Raw genomic sequence first — 17,781 nt, forward strand, 5'->3', positions numbered from 1 at the left:
TATCCTATGACCCATAACACAAATACAGAAGATAAAATTTAGCATGAATCTTATATATTCCAGTGAAGTATCAGGAAGCATATGCATTCAAACCTAGAATAAGCAGCAGTAGTGAAGCATCTAGAAGAATCGCCTTTCAGAGTAGATAAATCTGCAGCAATTGTAAATAAAATAGCACCACTGACCTAAAATAAGAAGACAAATCAATACTATAAAAGGCAAAAAAGCTGTACAGAAAGTATATAAAATACCACCAGGTGTCACTGTAATTCAAAAAAACGACAAGTAATATGATCATTGGAGTATGTCCAGAGGAGTTGATCCCATAGGAGTGAGTAGTGCTGAGTGAGCATTTTGCAGGAGGCATGTTCAGCTAGAAGGGACTAACTGCAGCATTAACGGCTGTCACATTTGCTGTTGGGATAGTTTATTAGGAGGCAATGGGTGATCTGAGGCAGACCTGCAGAAGTACAGCTACTGAGAAACGTATTAGTGACAAAATTTTGCATGAGGAACTTTGAGCATCAGAAGTTTTCTATAAAAACTGAATTCTGAATTCTACTTTCATGAAGCAGAAGTAATAAAAGCCAATTTGCATTTGCCACTTTCCCTTACCACATTAGTGTATACACAGCCTTAGACTATCCACAGATTTTCAGATCTTGTAAAGAAAACAGCCTTACTCATTCTATAGCAAAAGAAAAGTGAGTCAGAGTACAGGAGAAGTGGATCATACACTTTTCCTCCTGCACTAGGTACACTGACATGACTGGGAGACTACTGTATGTTCATTTCTCATTCTCTAATGTCTATTTTGTTTGGGTTAGCAGAAGAGATGTCAAAAGCAAGCAGAATTTTCGTTAAATTATGCATTGAACAGACCAGAACAAACAGTGGTATTATTTGGACCACAGATATGGTGAGTACATTTAAGTATTTCGACGAAATTGGAAGCCGAACTGACTTTACGGTAGCGTAGATAGTACAGGCACCTTTCTTCACTACACAAGCAGAAACACCTTCATTACAGGTACTGGAAAACACTGTTCTGGTCAATATAATCAATGTTTGGCACAGCTGCCACTGCATGTAGAACTGAGAATGGTCAGAAGCATTGATGTCAACAGTTTTAATATCAAGCGTCAGCTGAAATAGTTGCAGAACTGAGATCATAAGGAGAAAGCCAAATCAGGAGAGAAGTCAGTACTAACATTAGACTCACATTGACAAGTGACTAATCGTTTAGACTTGCTGCTCTAGGTCTTTACCAGGTAATGCTGCAGAGTACATAAAACATTGCATTGAGCACTGATGATACAGTAAATTAAGTACTGTCATTAAAACTGACTGTTAGAATGTTACTATTACTATAAGCTGGAATTACATTTTTTCTTTGTAAGATAAATACAAAGGAACTATGAATTTGAAACTAAATGTAAAAATAACACAACCTGTAAGATAAACCTAATGGTTGGACCTTCACAGAAAAAACTGGTCTTTCTCTTAAATACTCTTACACACATCCCCACCCCTGAGGCTAAAACACATTCATATAGTTTTCAAGTGACTTGTTAAAGACCACTAGCTTTATCCTTTGCTAGTCTCCTGGCTAGTCTACACCAGTTCCATATTTATTTCAAGGTGATGCTTAATACTCTATTTCAGTGGGTAAAGTTATGACAATTCAGGTGGTACTGCTAGTTCTGATTCAGATCAGTAGTATAGGAAAATGGAAAAATAAGAGTAATAAAGATATTATAATATCATGCTTTCTAAAAGCACCCCCCTTATGCATCTATATGCATATATTTATATCACATAATCTGTATACTTTGTAATAAAAAGTGACATTGACATTCTTAAACAACTTCACATAATACAGACATTCCCATGTATTTAAACTGTAATTTGCAATAATCATCTTTCCTCCAAGCAACTTTGACAATGCAGTGTTGAAGTTATTAACACTGATTAAAAAGTAACTGGTAATATAAGTCTTTGTTAATTATGTCTTCTATTTAAATGTTTCCATTTTGCTTTAGAAGAAACCTGGCAACAGATTATTTAAATCTTGAACTGTATTAAGTAAATTCTTGACACTGATGGAGATGCTTTTCATATAGAGGATAAATCAGTTACTGAGGAGATGGACACTCTTAACATACTACGTGTAGATATATTTTCAAGAAACCAGACAGTGAAAAGAACATGGTTTGAGAGGAAAGACTGCAGCAATAAAAACTGAAAGACAAAATGGAGGAAATAACAACTGTGAGGCTCAGAAATTAATGTGTTAAGTACAGTTTAGCACAACTTTGCAAAGTGCTATTAGAAGAAAAACCCCTTTTCTTTTTCATGAAACCGTATTAGAATCAACTGGCAGCGTGCCTTTTTCCAACATTAGATCTTAATCCTGCATGCACAGAACTCTGAGGTGAAATGAGTCAATTCCATGTAAGAAGTGGCAGCCTGGTCATTTTTGCAGATATATAGACAAATCACTGCATTTTTATCAAGTGCTGTTCATTTTTTAGCAACTCAAATCCACCTTATTCTCCTGAGTATGTTGCTCTTTAAGTGACAACTCGTCAGTAAGTTGCCTCCTGAGTTTTCTTAACTGTTAACAGGAGTACCATCGACAAAAACAACATAAAATTGTGAAAAGCTTTTATTCCAATTTTTTGTATTACAATAGCCATAGTTTTATTATTGTTTTTAAAGTTAAGTACTTTAGAATTGTACAGCTATCCACTAAAACAAAATGACCTTTTGTCTAGCATTTGTGCTTTAGTGATATACTGTGTAATGTACTTTATTCTGGACAAGATGCTTAATCAGGAAAGACAACCCCTTTTCATTTACATAGATTTCATATACTTCTTTAAAAAACATGCTTGAAAGAACCTTGAAACTGTGAACTACTAGACATCCATTTATCATATAATAAATACAGGTTTTTAAAAGTGCGTTATATGGCAATAACCCTTACGAAAAATTCACTTTTACAAAAATCCTCATTATAAGGAAGTGCTTAATTTGAACACAGTGAAAGTCAAGTTGTCCTGAGAATTTATAAAGGTGACGTAAGTTTACCTTCATGACAGGTGAGTATTACCACTACTTAATGGCTTAATCCCTTTTTTGTCAACTAGAATCATTTTGATGTTCACTACTGAATGTGCCAGGAAAACATACATGCAAATTTCATCTTTCATGTGACAGGTGCCAGTACTTGTGTGAATGTTTAGCAGCTTAACTCCGAGATCACTCTCAGTTCCATTATAATGTCAACTCCCAGTCAGCAATGCCAGACAACTGTTTAGTAACAGCTACTGTCAATTCTTCTCCAGCAGAGCAAGACAAGCAAAGAGAGAAAAGGCAAACTTGGAATTATACTTTAGCTTTCAAGATTTTGCACATGCAAATACCCTGAGAGGTTGAGGAAGGAAGACAATACAAGCCAAGCTCACATTGCTGAGACATTAATTTCTCACCTCTCTCTGACACTGTGGTATACATGATGATAACCTTTAAACTTTACATCATCTGTCCCTGCCTGCAGTAACACTCAAATTTGATGTTTGCTTGCACGAGTCTCTCCCAGTAGATGGCAACAACATCCTTCTGCCAGTAAGCTAAATATTGCATTGGGCTCCAGCAACACCCATTGTTAACTTGTGTCAAGTATTAGTCCCCCAAAAGAGGGATTTTTTTATGGTGTGCTGAGAGGCAATTCAGTGGTTTTGGTGATGGAAGAAATACAGGAAATTGGGAGGGGAAAAGAGGGGGGAGAACAATACTTTAAAATAGGGCCTTTTATTCGGTACAAGTGCTTGTGTGCGTGTGTGTTCATTTTCTCCTTCACTGATGCTTCTATGGACTTTAACAATACTGGATAAACTTTAATGGAATTTCTTAAGTGAGCAAGTTTCACAAAAGTAAGGCTAATGCAATTTCAATTCATGCCAAGAAATATTTTTCTGCAGTCACTGAAGGTGTTTCAGCTCATCTAATGTCTATGGACTCTGGCATAATTTGGCACAATCTGCAGTAATGCTGAGAGTTTCAGTATGGCAGAACTAGTCTCGCAGTGTTCTCTCTGCACTCAACAAAGATGATACAGTCTGTCACACCACTGGTAGTCTGCCAACTATAGCGAAAACATCTCCATTCACTATGAAGAGTAGAGGTGACTAGTTCAGATATATTATGTCCTATATTGCATTTTATTTTAGTCATATGAAGCCTACCATAGGAGGCAAAATACCTTACAGTGAGATAGTGCCCCTTCTTACAGAGCTCTAATTTTTTGTGTCATACGAGGAAGACTAGACTTCCCTCCACTGATTTTTCAAGGAGGCAAGAGCTGCTGCCAGATAGGCAACGGTGACTCTTCTAACCCAGATACAGAAAGTAACCCAGGTGGATTGAAAGCAGGCAACTCTGTAGTTGGCAATTGCACCTCCGCCTCACCTACTCCTTCAAAACAATTTCAACTTAAACATTCAACCTCACAGTGCTCCAATACAAAGTTAAAGCAAACATCGCAGTCAATTCGCAACAATTTCAAATAGGATCGAGTTGTTTCAGCACTCTGCAAGAGGTGCTCAGCAGCTCACAGAATCATCATGCAGGACTTTGAAAGCAAGCAGCTTCTTCACTTGAAACCCTAGCTTTGCTAAATGGGTGTCACAACTAAGGAGTAACGTTAAGGTGCCAGACACATGAATTTTCCTAGGCTTTCTGCACTTCCAGAATTACTCAGTAGACTTTTTGGACTACAGTAGACTTGGCTGCGGGTTGCTTACAATGGTGATTTTAAAAACAACTTGTGATTTTGATGACTAAGCAGCAATCCAAAATAAGCTAAGTGGCCTGATTTTCATACTACAGTCCTAAAAAGCACCGCTTCTAATATATCCAGCCAGACAGTTTTGAAAAGTTATGCTACACAAATAAAGCTGAACTTTTCATGCAGTTATGAATATATGTATGAAAAAAAAACGTTACCAGTAACAGTGGTAAGATCATTGGCATTCATATAGTGCCTTAAGATCTTCAACTGCAATTGCAACACGTGCAAAATTGCTTGTTTCCCTTAGTAAAAACAGGCGCACAAGACAATTCCTATACCACCATCTAGAGAAAAAGCCTACTTGTGCATCACCTGAAAAAGATGAGAACTTCCCCCTTGCACATACTTTCGTTACAATCATTCCTGCTGCCTACTGCAAACACTGGAGATTAAAAAAAAATGGTGCCTTTTCTTAAGGGAAACAGAGGGGCTGATAGCACATTTTCATGTATGTTCTGCTCGTAATGCCAACCCAAATATTAATGGAAATATTTAATGTGGTTACACTCTTAAAAATATATATATAAACACACATACTCCCTACAGTGTCTGCCATCCAAATTACGCATAAATGGAACAGTGCCCAGACTTGGTGAGATAATATAAACAAAGTTAGAAACAAAACCAGTAAAGCCACACTGTCCATTTAGAAAACAAGCAGTACAAAATGGTAAAATAGATCGGTTACAAATATTTTATGCAACCCAGAATATTACTAGCAACATGGAGTGTCTTCTTGTGCTCTAGTAGCCTGACGATATTTCTTGCAACCATTCTGCAACGACTCATATGCTACAAGAAATCACACGGGCTTTCAACTGATGTAACTCAATACACATTTTGGCTCTTACTACTTTGAAAGGTTTTGAATGGTTAGTGTGGGTCATTGGCCACTTTCCAGCCCTGGAACACTTCGCCAGGTTTGGCAGGTTTCAAAAAGGAGACTGTTGCCATAGGAGCAGAGAGCCATGCCAAGGAAGAGAGTGCCACTGAGACTACTGACAAGCTGCTCTGCATCCACTTCGCTTGTTCAGATAAAGTGGATCCAGCTCTCCTCGCATTCTCTAGGCATCTTAAGGGGGTGAGTCCGGCAGGTAAGACTGTAGTTTTTGCCTCTGTTGTTATCCCAGTACTCCTGGCCACTGACTTGGTACCTTGCCGCAAACTGGACAACAGAACACAGCTGAAGGAGGAAAGGAGGCACAGGGAGAAAGAAAGTGAAAACATCAACCTGATCCTGCCCATTTTTCTCAGGGATGCTACTGTGCCAATGAGCACACACTTCATGGAGGCTTTTCCACTGGTTGAAGGTGTATCGCACAGATACCTGCTTCTCAAAAGCAACATTGAGAACCTGGATGGTGCCACTGAGCCCCAAATCTGAGCTGGTCACTCGTTCAAGACACACCTGCTGCTCCTGAAGTCGAGAGGAGAAATCCATACAGTCTGCAGGCTGCTGGAAGTCAGGGACCAAGCACTGCATAGTAAATTCCAAGTCCAAGCTGCTGTACCAGAGATCTGAGTTTATTGAGAGCCTGGAAAGGACATGCAAGGGGATTGATGGATCCTCCCCAGTTTGGAAGACTTTCACTTCAGTGAGCTCCAAGCCCAAAGCATCGGCAAATCTCACCCGGTTCATACGACTCTGGCACCCTGGAACTTGACACTGCACTGCTGCTTGCCTCCTTCGTTCAGATGATGTAGGCAAAGACCTTGCTCGGCGGCGTATGATAGGCCGTAATGCTGGATCACAGCTGGAGGAAGTGCTGCTCTGAAGCTTATTTGGCTGGGGGCCCTCCTTAGCTGGAGTGCTGCTGCCAAGAGTCATGCTGCTACTTGTATGCGCTGCGGGGGGCTGCTGCTGCCTTTGTCCCCGTGCTTCTTCAGCCCGTAACATGTTCTGATAGAGATCAGAAAGGTAGCTGGGATTCCTCCGAGGACCACCTACCTCCATTCTTACCAAATGACAAAAAAAAAATCCGTGTTAACACTGCAGGTAATAATAAGCACTGCCTCTCTGAAGCAAGTAAGTTGGGAATGGCAGCCACGGACAGCGAGTATTTGAGGTTATTGCACTAGATGCAGCAAGAATCAATGGGAACAACGTAGCCTTCTGAATGAAGGGCTGAGACCTGGAAGCTCTCACAGTACCTGGAAGTGAATCAGAGGCTAGCGCACTGTATGGAGAGATAAAGGCAGTCTCACTGGCTGTTAAACTCCAGGCTGCTGTGCTGGCCGGTGGACCCGTTGCTCAGGCTGGAAAGGGATTCAAGGCTATCACTGTTGATGCTGGAGGACCCGAAGCTCTCACGCAGGCTGGAGACCGACTGGAGGCTGTCGTGCTGGACACCGAAGGACTCCAAGGACTCCAGGCTGTCGGAGAGGTCGCTGGATGCCAGGGGGTTGCGGTGGCGTGCCCCGAGGTACCCTCGGCGGTCACAGGCGGCGAGAGGGGCCTGCAGGCTGTCCTCGCAGAGGCCGACCGACCCCAGGCTCCTGCAGCAGCAGCAGCAGGGACACTCCAGGCTGTCACACTGGATGCTGGGCGACTCGCGAGGGCTGGGGAAGGCTTGGAGGCTGTCGGGCGGGATGGAGCCGGAGCCGAGGCCGCTGCAGGGGCTGGAGGGAGCAGGGGGGCTGTCGGGCGGGGTTGTGAAGGCAGGCTCGGCGCTGTGGCTGGCGGAGGAGGGATCTACGTGCGGGCACTCCACAGCCCACATCTGCAGCACAGACCCACCCGGGCAGCCCACGGCCCCCCACAGCCGCCCCGCGGCAGGGCCGGTGGCCGCCTGCGCTCCCTCGCTGACGGCGCATGCGCGAACCACCGCCCGTCACTCGTCAATCAAAGCGAGCCGCCTGTGCGCGCCTGCGTACTGCGCACCTGACGCCGCCGCCCTGCCCGGAGTTGCCGGTGGCGGCGGAGGCAGGTAACGGGTAGGGGAGTGGCGGGGCCGGGGGGCAGGAGGGGCAAGGGAAAGTAAGGAAAGGGAAGGAGGGCAAGGCGGGAGACGCGCGGAAGTGCTCCGTTAATTAGCGAGCTGCCGTCCGGTCGCTGTCGTTCCGCAGCGCGGTGAGAGCCGCGGGAACCGCCGGCGCATCCCGGGAGGGCACAGCCTGCCATGGCGGGCGCGGAGCAGCGGGAGCAGCCTGCGGCCGCTCCTGCCTTCCGCGGGTGAGGTGCTCCGGCAGCGGGGCTGGGGATGCTGGTGCTGCTCTGAGACCCCCGGCCCCGTTCCGGCGGGATCCGATCGACGGCGGGAACAAGCGGCCTCCCCTGCGCTCACTCGGCCGGGGAGGTGAGGGGGAGGGAGACATTTAAGAAGCAGGACAGGATCGAATATAAATAGCTATGAATATAAATACATAAATAGCGCTGCAACAAGACTGAAGGTGGGTAAGGAGAGGTATTTTGGTGCTAGTCGTCTGTCACGTTTTGCAAATTGTATCTGCACACCCCTGGTACGGGAATGCAGTTTCTGGAAAAGGAGAGAATGCCGTAAATTCTGCTCTGAGTAGGTTTGGTAGGACTTTATGAGTACCAATAGATTTGTTTTGGAAAAAGAAAAAAAGAAGTATTTGATGCAGAATCTGCATATATGAATATAGGAAGAGCACATTTTCTGACACAAAAAGGACAACCCAGCATGCACAGAGTGCAGCTGGTTGATCATCTGTTCTGGTTAAATTAAGAGCAGAAACACCCACCATCATTTGACTGTGATACTGGGATCCAGTCAATACATGTAATGCTGCGCAGGAGGAACAAAATGACGATCACGTTACACAACAAGAAGTAACTCTTCTAACGCTGCCGTACCTTCAGATATTTTTCCTGTATTTTACCAAGAGTCTTTCAGGGAAGGGGTTGGTAAACCTCACGGCAAGAGCTCGGTGGTTTGTGGGGCGGCTGGCCCAGCCTCCCCCAGTGCTGCTGCAGTACCGGGGCTGACGGCGGGCTGTGCCGGGTGGCTGCAGCAGCAGCAGGGCTTCCCACAGCAAAACCTGCGCCTCTCCCCCCTGCCTGGCTCTGGCCTGCTGTGCTCTGCAGCTTTAGTGGCCATCCCGTGCCCCTGGGAGGGGGAGCATGGCTGCCCTCGCTGCTCAGCTCTCCTCTCGGTACCCAGCGCGATGACAGCTCGGCATGGATCGGCAATAGGAAGGCGAATGATACTGGTTCCCATTAAGTGAGCGCTGGGGGAGGGGACAGTGTTTTCCAGTACCATTTCATAGCTGATTATCTTCCTGCTTTAAACATAAAACACATTGGGAGGAATCGCGTGGTGTTTGTTTACTGCATCTCTAGGACGTGGTGATGTTTGCATTTGATACGCTGTGTCTTACAAGCCCAAAAGACTGGAGTCATTTGAAGATTATGTAAAAATAAAGGTGCAGATGCCATTTAAAAAGTAATAATGGGACCAGGCATTCAAGAATATCCCTTACTGCTGCACAGAGAAACACAGAAAAAGGAAAGCCAAAGCAATGAAAACCACGAAGGAATGGTAAAGTAAGGAAATTATTTTCTTTCTTTCTAGTTACAGAAGTCTCTAAATACTATAGATTGGTTAATATGTACATGGCTGTACTCTTCAGATCATCATCATCTTCTCTGATCCACAGCAACAGAAATGATGGTGCAGTATGACCATGCAGGTCACAAAGTGACAGAGGTGACTGCATCAGTGCTGGAGGAACAAGACTCATTTTCATTCTTTTATAAGCTCATGAATTGGTGAAATAGTATTTTCTAAAACAAAATCTGACAATACTGACAAAAACTGTGAACAAGATGTACAGCCTGACAGATTAACTGAACTGCAGTCAAACTAGATTAGACCAGGAGGGTACAGTTTTCTCATTCCTGTTCTAAAATGACGTTTTAAAGATTTCCTTTTTTAAATTAGTAATATTTCTTGTTTGTAGAACAAACACTGTTTTCTGTTTCTTACAGATTACACTGATTTAATGATTCTGTGTGCTTGCACAAAAATGTATCTAATTGAGGAAATAATGTATTTTAATTTTAAGCAGTCTGGATCAGTAATGTAATTCCTTTTACTTGCGTATGAGTTTTTCTCCTACTATTGCTACAACCCCACTATAATGTAAAATGATGAATTTTGTCTGTGCCTTTGTTGTGAAATATTTTGTATTAGTATCAGAATAGATTGTGCTCCTTGCTCACTTCCACTTCTTAACTACATAGGAATAGTCCTTTAAATTTTGTTGAGAGTACACAAATGAGAAAGGCAAGCAAGATTTGGCTTGCAGTGGCCTTGATATTGTACTTTATAATTAATTTTGTTAAATTGCAGCAGGACCATGTAGCAGGTACTCTAGAAACTAGTAGTTAAATGTGTAGTCTCTAATATTTACTATTTATTATCCCCAGAATAACTTTGAGACCCTCTGATGGAGGATTCTGTGTAAGGGCTAAGTTCTATTATTATATCATATTATTTAATTACTTATTTTTGCATCAGCAATATTAAAAATATAATAGTGGATTAGTAGCATAAAAAAATAAAAAGTGACCATGGCATAGTTTTGATGATTTCTTAAGTCTAAGAATAGTTACAATGAACTCTCTTTTTTTAAACTAAATTGCACTCTAAACTTATATTGTATTTCCATTCTGATGACCGTATATCTTGTTATTTACATGTGATATTCTGTTTAATCCTGGCTCATTACAGTAATGGAAGAAGCCATCCAAGCACCAAAGGACTAAATAAATCAATTTCTCATGTGAAATCTTCTCCTGGAAGGTTAGGCAAAAATGTATCAAGTGTCAATGAAAAGGTAAATAATTCCTTTTTGTTTGTTTGTTTACAGAAAAAGGGTGCTTAGTTTATTTCAGCTTCTTAATAAAATCACATACTTTCATATCTTTCCAGATTTCCCATGACACGCAAGATGGTAACCAACCAAGTATTTTTAAGAAGGGAAGAAACCAGCTGGATGACAATAGTCAGTCAAAAAGGTAGTTTTATGTTAAGGTTGTCTGTTTATTTTGTAGTAATTTCAAACTGGTATAAAAAATGCTTGTGATGACATCATGGCTTCTGTATTTTGTCTTTGACTTCACTGGTCTCAGAATTCAGCATTTATGAGGAAAACAAATTATCGATATGGAAGCTTACTATCCTGCCTTAGTGAGTTCTCAGGCAAAATCAGCATAAACCAAAAAATCAGTATTAGGGAGTATTATCTCTGCCAGCAAATTTTAACTTTATCTCATTACCAAGTGTCTGTGCCAGTTTTAGCTTCATTCGTGTAGGTCCATGTCCTTGAAGGAGGTAGCAAGACCTTTGTATCCTGGTGTTCCAAAGACATTAATTGTTCTAACAGGATATGATCTTCCTTTTTATTTAGGATCACGAGTGTTTGCACATCACTGCATGGAGTACAAGGACCAAAGAGAAGTCTCCCAGAAAGAAGGCAAAATGAATCTTTTCTGCACAGGATCCCTCCTAGCATAAAGGGCAGCACACAAGGTAGCTTCTGTAGGGTTAAAGATGTCCCAGTGCAACATTTTTATTGCAGTAAAAAAGAACGGTTGGAAAAGAATCACGAAGAACATGTTGCTGAAGCTGGTCCATGCTCTTCTAAATGGCAAGAAGCATCCATAGATGAAATGTTTCTTGATTTTGAATCAGTACAAATTATTAAAGAAGATGCTGAAGATGATAGTGCCAGTGATCTCTCTGATTCAGAAAGGATTCCCATTCCCCCGTCTCCCTGCACACCACCAGAACTCATTCTCAGAGCTGAAGAAATTGATCCAGTTTGTTTGGAACATGTACCTGATACGGGTTTTAAAGAATCAGAATATTATTACCCAGACTTCCTCCCACCCCCTTTCAACTCATGGGACTTGAAGCAACTAGCTGTCTTTGTTAACGTAGAGGGTAAAACTGAATTTCGACCAAAGCCAACGGGATTTCTTGAGAAATATATTGATCGCCTTTTGCAGCTGGAATGGCTGCAAATGCAGACTGTACAGAATGAGAAAGGAAAGGCAGCCAAAGCCAGACCACAGACTGCTCCCAGCTCCATCCGTACCCTAAAAAGCCCTGGCAGAGGCAAAGCATTGCTCAGCCCTGTGCCTAAAAAGCAAGTGATTCCCCAAGAAAGTGTTTCAAAGCTGCCCAGAAGCTATTCAGGTCACAGGGGAGATTCATACTGTGAAGAAAGTCACCAGATACATTCTCATCCAGGTCACCAGAAATTTTCTGAGAGAGTGGGATATGCAATGTCTTCTCAGAGACAATCTAGTGAAGTAAGGAGTGAACTGAAAAAAAAACCAACTGCAAAACAGCAGCTTCTCAATATGCAGCCCTCTGAGAACAGTTCTAAAATTCAAAGTGTTGGTAATATCAGACCCCCAAATCAAACCCCAGTATTTCATGGTTCGGCTGCTCCCATCAAAGGCTTAAAAACACACGCGTGTACAAATCCAAAGAAAAACGGCAATGCCAACAGTTACGTTCCTTCTAAGAAAACAACAGGGGACAGGAAAATAAAAACAAATGGCACGAAGCAAACATCGCACAAATTTAAATGAAGAAAAAACTTCATTAATAAATGATGCTTCTTGACTGCTAGAAGGCATTTGGCCAATGCAGAAGGGTCATGTTTTCCTCATAGGAAGATCCTGAGAAAATATGTTCTTGATGCATGGTTCTAAGTCAGCACTGTTCATTTCAATATATTTGATCTTAAGCCAGCAAGGCCGGCAGGAAATTTTTTCCCTGAAGGCAAGTGTCTTCCAGTGGTATTTCCTCAAAAATATTTAAAATTGCTTAATTAAGATAACAATAGCAGAGTATGAAAGTTTAGGGAAATACAGAATTATAACATGATGTCCTATTCGCACCAGTTGAAGTCCATTGAAGACTGTGGTGTTCCTTACACTTGGTGTATTTGAGAGAATAGGGTTCATCTCTTTCTCTTGGACAGATGTGCTATTTTGTAAGAGGTTTGGTGGTAATGTTTTCTGATGGAAAAGGGCTCAACTGTTTTATAAAATAATGGAGCATGCTTATCTATGCAAAGTCAAATTCTAATTCTTCACAGAAGATGATGAATTGGATTTTTTTTTGATGAATTAGATATTTATTTTTTTTGATAAGAAGAATGGAGATAATGTTTTGAAATATTTTAATGCAGAAAGGATTCTTTTTAAGACAAAAAATTATTAGGGAGCAGAGATCTTCAATAGTGTCATATTAAGAAAATGGAATGTGTATTTTTATACCCAGAAATCTTCACTGTGTTTACAACTTTCCTTGAAGTTCATTTTATAAGCCTTGATGCTTTTTGTCATTTAGAGGAAATGACCAAATTTCGAATTGCACATGGATATATATGACTAATGCAAAATGAGGGTAATACTAGAGACTCCGTGGCCTAATTTGCAGAACTGGTAGCTTATCAAAACATAAAAAATAGACTCAGCGGATAAAGGCTATTGTAAGTTCAAATAAAGATATATTTTGATACAAAAGATACCTGTTTTCAGTTACCCAAGATGACTATTATTTATCCCATGGTCCAGTCTCCTTCAATTAGCCTGGCTTCTTGTTTCAAGATTTTGTGAAGCAACATGGGGAAATAACCTGCAGAAAAAAATTGTACAACCAGGGTTGGGTCCTGTCCTCAGACCTGTTTTCTCTTGTGTCTGTGAGGTACAAGAGAAAATGAAGTGAGTTCAGTGAGTATTCAAGTGTCAGTTCATCTGTTAAAATTTCAAATCAATCACAGCATCTGGGGGCACAATCTTGTTAAAGATGAAATTCTAGAGGATGTTTTGTACTTTCATTTTAAAATGAAATATTGAGCAGCATTAACTTCATCCTCAGCCACCAGTCACAGTGAACTGTTTATGAGAAGTGAGCTGAGGTCTGATGGACCAGGTTTTACACGTGGATCCTTCACATTGTGATAGAAAATTAAAAAGTAGCAAATACTAAAAGTACATTATGTATATAGTCAAATTGCACTTCTTTTGTTGATCTCATCTTGGTTTTAAGATGCTTAGCTGTTTCTATTCTTTCATTGTGCCTACCAGATCTTGAGCTTTGTAAAATTTCAAAGCATGGATTTATATGTAGTTTAAAATGTGAGAATATTAATAAATGTAGTAGTAAACTAGAGTATTTTACAGTACATAAAAACATTGCTCAGGAATAGTCTAAAAAGTATTTTTAGTGTTTTTTTTCCTAGTCTACTTGAGACCAAATGTGAATTTTAAATTGATAAAGGAAACAGATGTAATATACAGTATTATATTTCCATATTCAGTATTTGTGAAGCTACAGTTAAAATGAATTGTAGTTGCATGTACATTCAGCTCTATGCAATTAAAGTGGAAGTGAATCTGACATGCTCAAAGATCAAATAAGTTGGTTGTCAGAGGTGTGATGAAACTTAGAAGGTGGCATTCAGCACCAGCAGCTGCAGAGGACCAGCACATTCTATTGTTGCCATTTCATCCTTTTGTTTTGTTCCAGAGTTGTGTATTTCACTTTTCACAGATGAAGGGTTCTTGCATCCAGTGCTAGAACTTCAGGCTCTGGCCAAATTCTGCAAGCCTTCATTAGTCAAGTTTTCCTGATTCACATTAACAGTAGTGAAAGTTGGCAGTTCTACTCTTGCCAATAAGCACTACTTTAGTGCACAATTTTGGTGCACTACTATAAGCACAAAAAGCAAGCTGAGCAGGATCATACCAATAATCAGAATAGCAGGTTTTTTAAACAAATTGTGTTAGATGCAGTAATTCAGCATGTTATTATAGCACTGAATATTAGTGTGTGCCAAATTTTCATCTGAAATGTTACTCTGTATTGATGCTTTTGTAAGTTATAAGGAGGGCATATAGATAGAGGCACATGTTGCATGATCACTTCTTAAAGATTAAATAAATAGTATTTCTGTCAGCTTTGACCAGAGCAGAGGCAATTGGCACTGAGAAAACTTTTTTCTCACAGACCTAGGAAAGTTTTATTTTAATGTAGTGCTTGTGATATGATGGACATCAGTTGGAAACCAAAAAGTTAAGCAGGTGGAGTTGGTGATGCCACTTAAAATGTCTGAGTACATGTCCATCAGCTCTGGCTGTGATCTGGCCAAGTAAGTTTGTCTCACATGATAATCACACAAATCTAATATTTGTTCATTGATTTGTTACTTTTTACACAGTCTTCTCTGTTCGCATACAAAACCATAAATTCCGTGTTTGCCTCAACAAACAGCTCTTAGTGTGAGCAGACCTGCAAGATTGGATATTATCCTGCAGCACTTTTGCTTTCATTTTAACTTGACTATGTTCTGGGCCTATAGTTTAAAAGAGCTCCTTTTATGAAGAGGACTATGGTTTATGTTTCCTTCATTTTATATTGATGGGTATTGTCTTTAAAAGCACTTTGAATATAGCGGAAAAGTTTATTCCATCAAATACATTGTTTGGAATTAAAATCCTTCCACAACACAGCATTTGTGTGGCTATTTATATTTTTTTATTCACTATGTTTAGCAGTATGATCATATGTGTGTCTGAACCTAGCATTGACAATACTTCTTGAAGAACAAGTTTACTGTGATGTGAGATATTTAGAGTGTTGTTTTTTTTTTCTTCTAGGTAATTTAAAGGTTTAATGTTCTGCAGTACTACCTACAGAACAAATACACTCAGGTTGTATTTAAAAAAAATAGCCAGATTCGATTTCAGTTATACTAGTATAAACTTTGAACAACTCATGTTGTTTTCAATGAAATTACTGTGTTACAAAGATAAGAGGAAACATAATTTGACTCCAGTATGTATAAATTATTTTCCTTAGTAATGTTAAACTGTAATTTCAATGCATAACATAAAGAATTTAAAAAAAATATTGTTTTTTCTCTTGACATGTTTCTTATTTCTCCATTACTTTAATTTCTGCAGTGGAATACTGGGGTCAGTTAAAGTTTTATCTCCCCCGTACCTCCCCCCCTCCCACCTTTCAGTTCTATACAGCCAGTCTGAAGTTTCTGCATGATGCCTCCAGATCCTCATCCTGTCAGCAGTGCAGGTATCAAGCTGCTGCAGTTACTCAGAAGTTATGCTCCAAAGAGCATCACCTTGTGAGCTGTGCACACCACTCTGGGACAAGGGGCTTCACAGCCTCCTCAAGTGGAAGAGCCTTGCAAGGAAGATTCAGATCAATCCCCACTGCTGGTTCAGTATCCTAAATCATGGGGTGGCCACTTGTGAAGGCTGAGATGGTGGACTGTAATTTGCTTTCCGAATGAAAGCTCACATTTGCTGGTACAGATTCAGGGTTGTGGGGTGATAGTGCTTCTTACAGAGGCAAAAAGGCTCAGCAGTATTTGTTCTGAGAAACTTGAGTTTAGAGCCAAGGGGTTGCCAGAAGTAGGGAGCTCTCACCTCCTGCCGCTGCCCCTCTCCCAGGATGCCGCGACCACAGCTCCCAGTGCCCCGCTGCTCCTGGCTGCCCACCCGGCCCAACAGGACGGCGGAGGGTGTGTGCTGCACAGGCTTCTACTGGACTGAAGTGTCTTGTTTGACTTCAGACTGTGTAATTATGCCATAATCCCGTTACTGCTTGTGTCCTCTCTGTGTTTCATTTATTGTTTGAGGTAACTTTTATCTTGTATTTGCTATTTCAAGGATCTTGTTAGGAGTTTGAGGGTATTTTGACAGCTTTTTCAGTCAGTATGTGATACTCTTCTTGGAGGTGATGTTATAGTTGGAATTTCTACAGTATAAAAATGCCTATAATGTAGTATTTTTTTGCCTTATTTTAAAGGTACTGAGCATTCGTTGCCCCCATTGGCATTGGTGGGTTTTCTGAAAAAAATAAACAGACCGCTCTATCTGGAAAGACTGGAAGTCTACTAACTGAGAATTTGCAGCCCAGCTTTTGATGTTGGTAAACATGTCTTCTTATTTATTTGAACTTTCTGTGGATATTTTTGGTAGTAATTTCATTGGAAAGTGATCTTGTAATTCAAAGTTACTGTATATTTACTATATTAAAAGTGATATACTGCTTGTTACTTAGTTGTATTTTTTTCATCAGCCACGAGATGGCACCTCTGACTTTCGCTGTAGAGAAGGAACTGCAGTGTAGGCTGGAGCTTGGGGCTCCGCGTATCTCGGCTGTATTGCTGCTGATGGCCAAGCTAGGTAGTTGGAACTGATTATTTCCACTCCACGGAGCAGTCACTTCTGTAATGGCTGTGTTAAGGCATCATAGTAGATTCAAATAATAGGAAAACTTTACTTCATCATGTTCGTACCTTTTTTTTTTTTTTTAAATGTACTAATCAGTGAGTTTCACATTCTCTGTTATCATCTCCAGAACACTTAGAACGTGATCCAAAGAACAGCAAAGATGTGCATAGATGCTTGCAGAGAATCAGATTCTTATGGTGTTAGTATACATGGGCAAGTATGTTTAACTTCACACACAGCGTGTTCCTATGTTCAGCTGAGACTTATCAAGAGTAAAATGAAGGGAGGGAGATTCAAAGGGAAAAAACCTGGCATTTCCTAGTGTTGAAAATCCCTTTGATTTGCTATTTTTATAATATTTATTTTAAGCATTACAGCACTCCTCTGTGAGATATCACGCAATAATTTCACAGTCAGAATGTTCTTGCTATTTGAGGTTTTCCTGATGTCTAAACCATCACACCCTGTCCTGTTCTTTAAGCCTGTTACTATTGTCTTGTCCCATTACTAGTGAATCCCTGAAAATCACCTGCCTGCCTTCCTCCCCACGCTCACTGTTATTTAAAACATTGTGGCCTATTTGACATGGTCTATTGCTTTTCTTCTCCCCTGAACAGAAGATCAGTTCTTCTCTAAATCTTCCTTTCACAACTTCCAGAACACTAAATTCATTATTTTCCAG

General features: G+C 40.7%; 2 protein-coding genes across 4 annotated transcripts; one reads left to right on the plus strand and one right to left on the minus strand.

Moving 5' to 3' along the window:
- Nucleotides 1-2,658: 2,658 nt before the first annotated feature.
- Nucleotides 2,659-6,809, minus strand: PPP1R3D (protein phosphatase 1 regulatory subunit 3D). Its single transcript, XM_033010461.2, has one exon. The coding sequence runs from the start codon at nucleotides 6,807-6,809 to the stop codon at nucleotides 5,886-5,888; it is 924 nt and encodes a 307-aa protein (XP_032866352.1). The 3' UTR covers nucleotides 2,659-5,885.
- Nucleotides 6,810-7,700: 891 nt separating this feature from the next.
- On the plus strand, nucleotides 7,701-15,352 carry FAM217B (family with sequence similarity 217 member B). Of its 3 annotated transcripts, none has more exons than XM_042801002.1 (5): nucleotides 7,701-7,782; nucleotides 9,159-9,362; nucleotides 10,552-10,657; nucleotides 10,753-10,838; nucleotides 11,231-15,352. In XM_042801002.1, the coding sequence occupies exons 2-5, from the start codon at nucleotides 9,268-9,270 to the stop codon at nucleotides 12,420-12,422; spliced, it is 1,479 nt and encodes a 492-aa protein (XP_042656936.1). In that variant the 5' UTR covers nucleotides 7,701-7,782; nucleotides 9,159-9,267; the 3' UTR covers nucleotides 12,423-15,352. The 3 variants fall into 3 exon arrangements, with proteins under 3 accessions (XP_042656936.1, XP_042656937.1, XP_032866349.1); XM_042801003.1 differs by having other exon boundaries at nucleotides 9,159-9,357; XM_033010458.2 differs by lacking the exon at nucleotides 7,701-7,782 and adding an exon at nucleotides 7,871-8,245.
- Nucleotides 15,353-17,781: the final 2,429 nt, after the last annotated feature.

Source organism: Tyto alba, unplaced genomic scaffold, assembly GCF_018691265.1.
Source record: "Tyto alba isolate M040663 unplaced genomic scaffold, T.alba_DEE_v4.0 Super-Scaffold_33, whole genome shotgun sequence".
Classification (NCBI taxonomy): domain Eukaryota; kingdom Metazoa; phylum Chordata; class Aves; order Strigiformes; family Tytonidae; genus Tyto; species Tyto alba.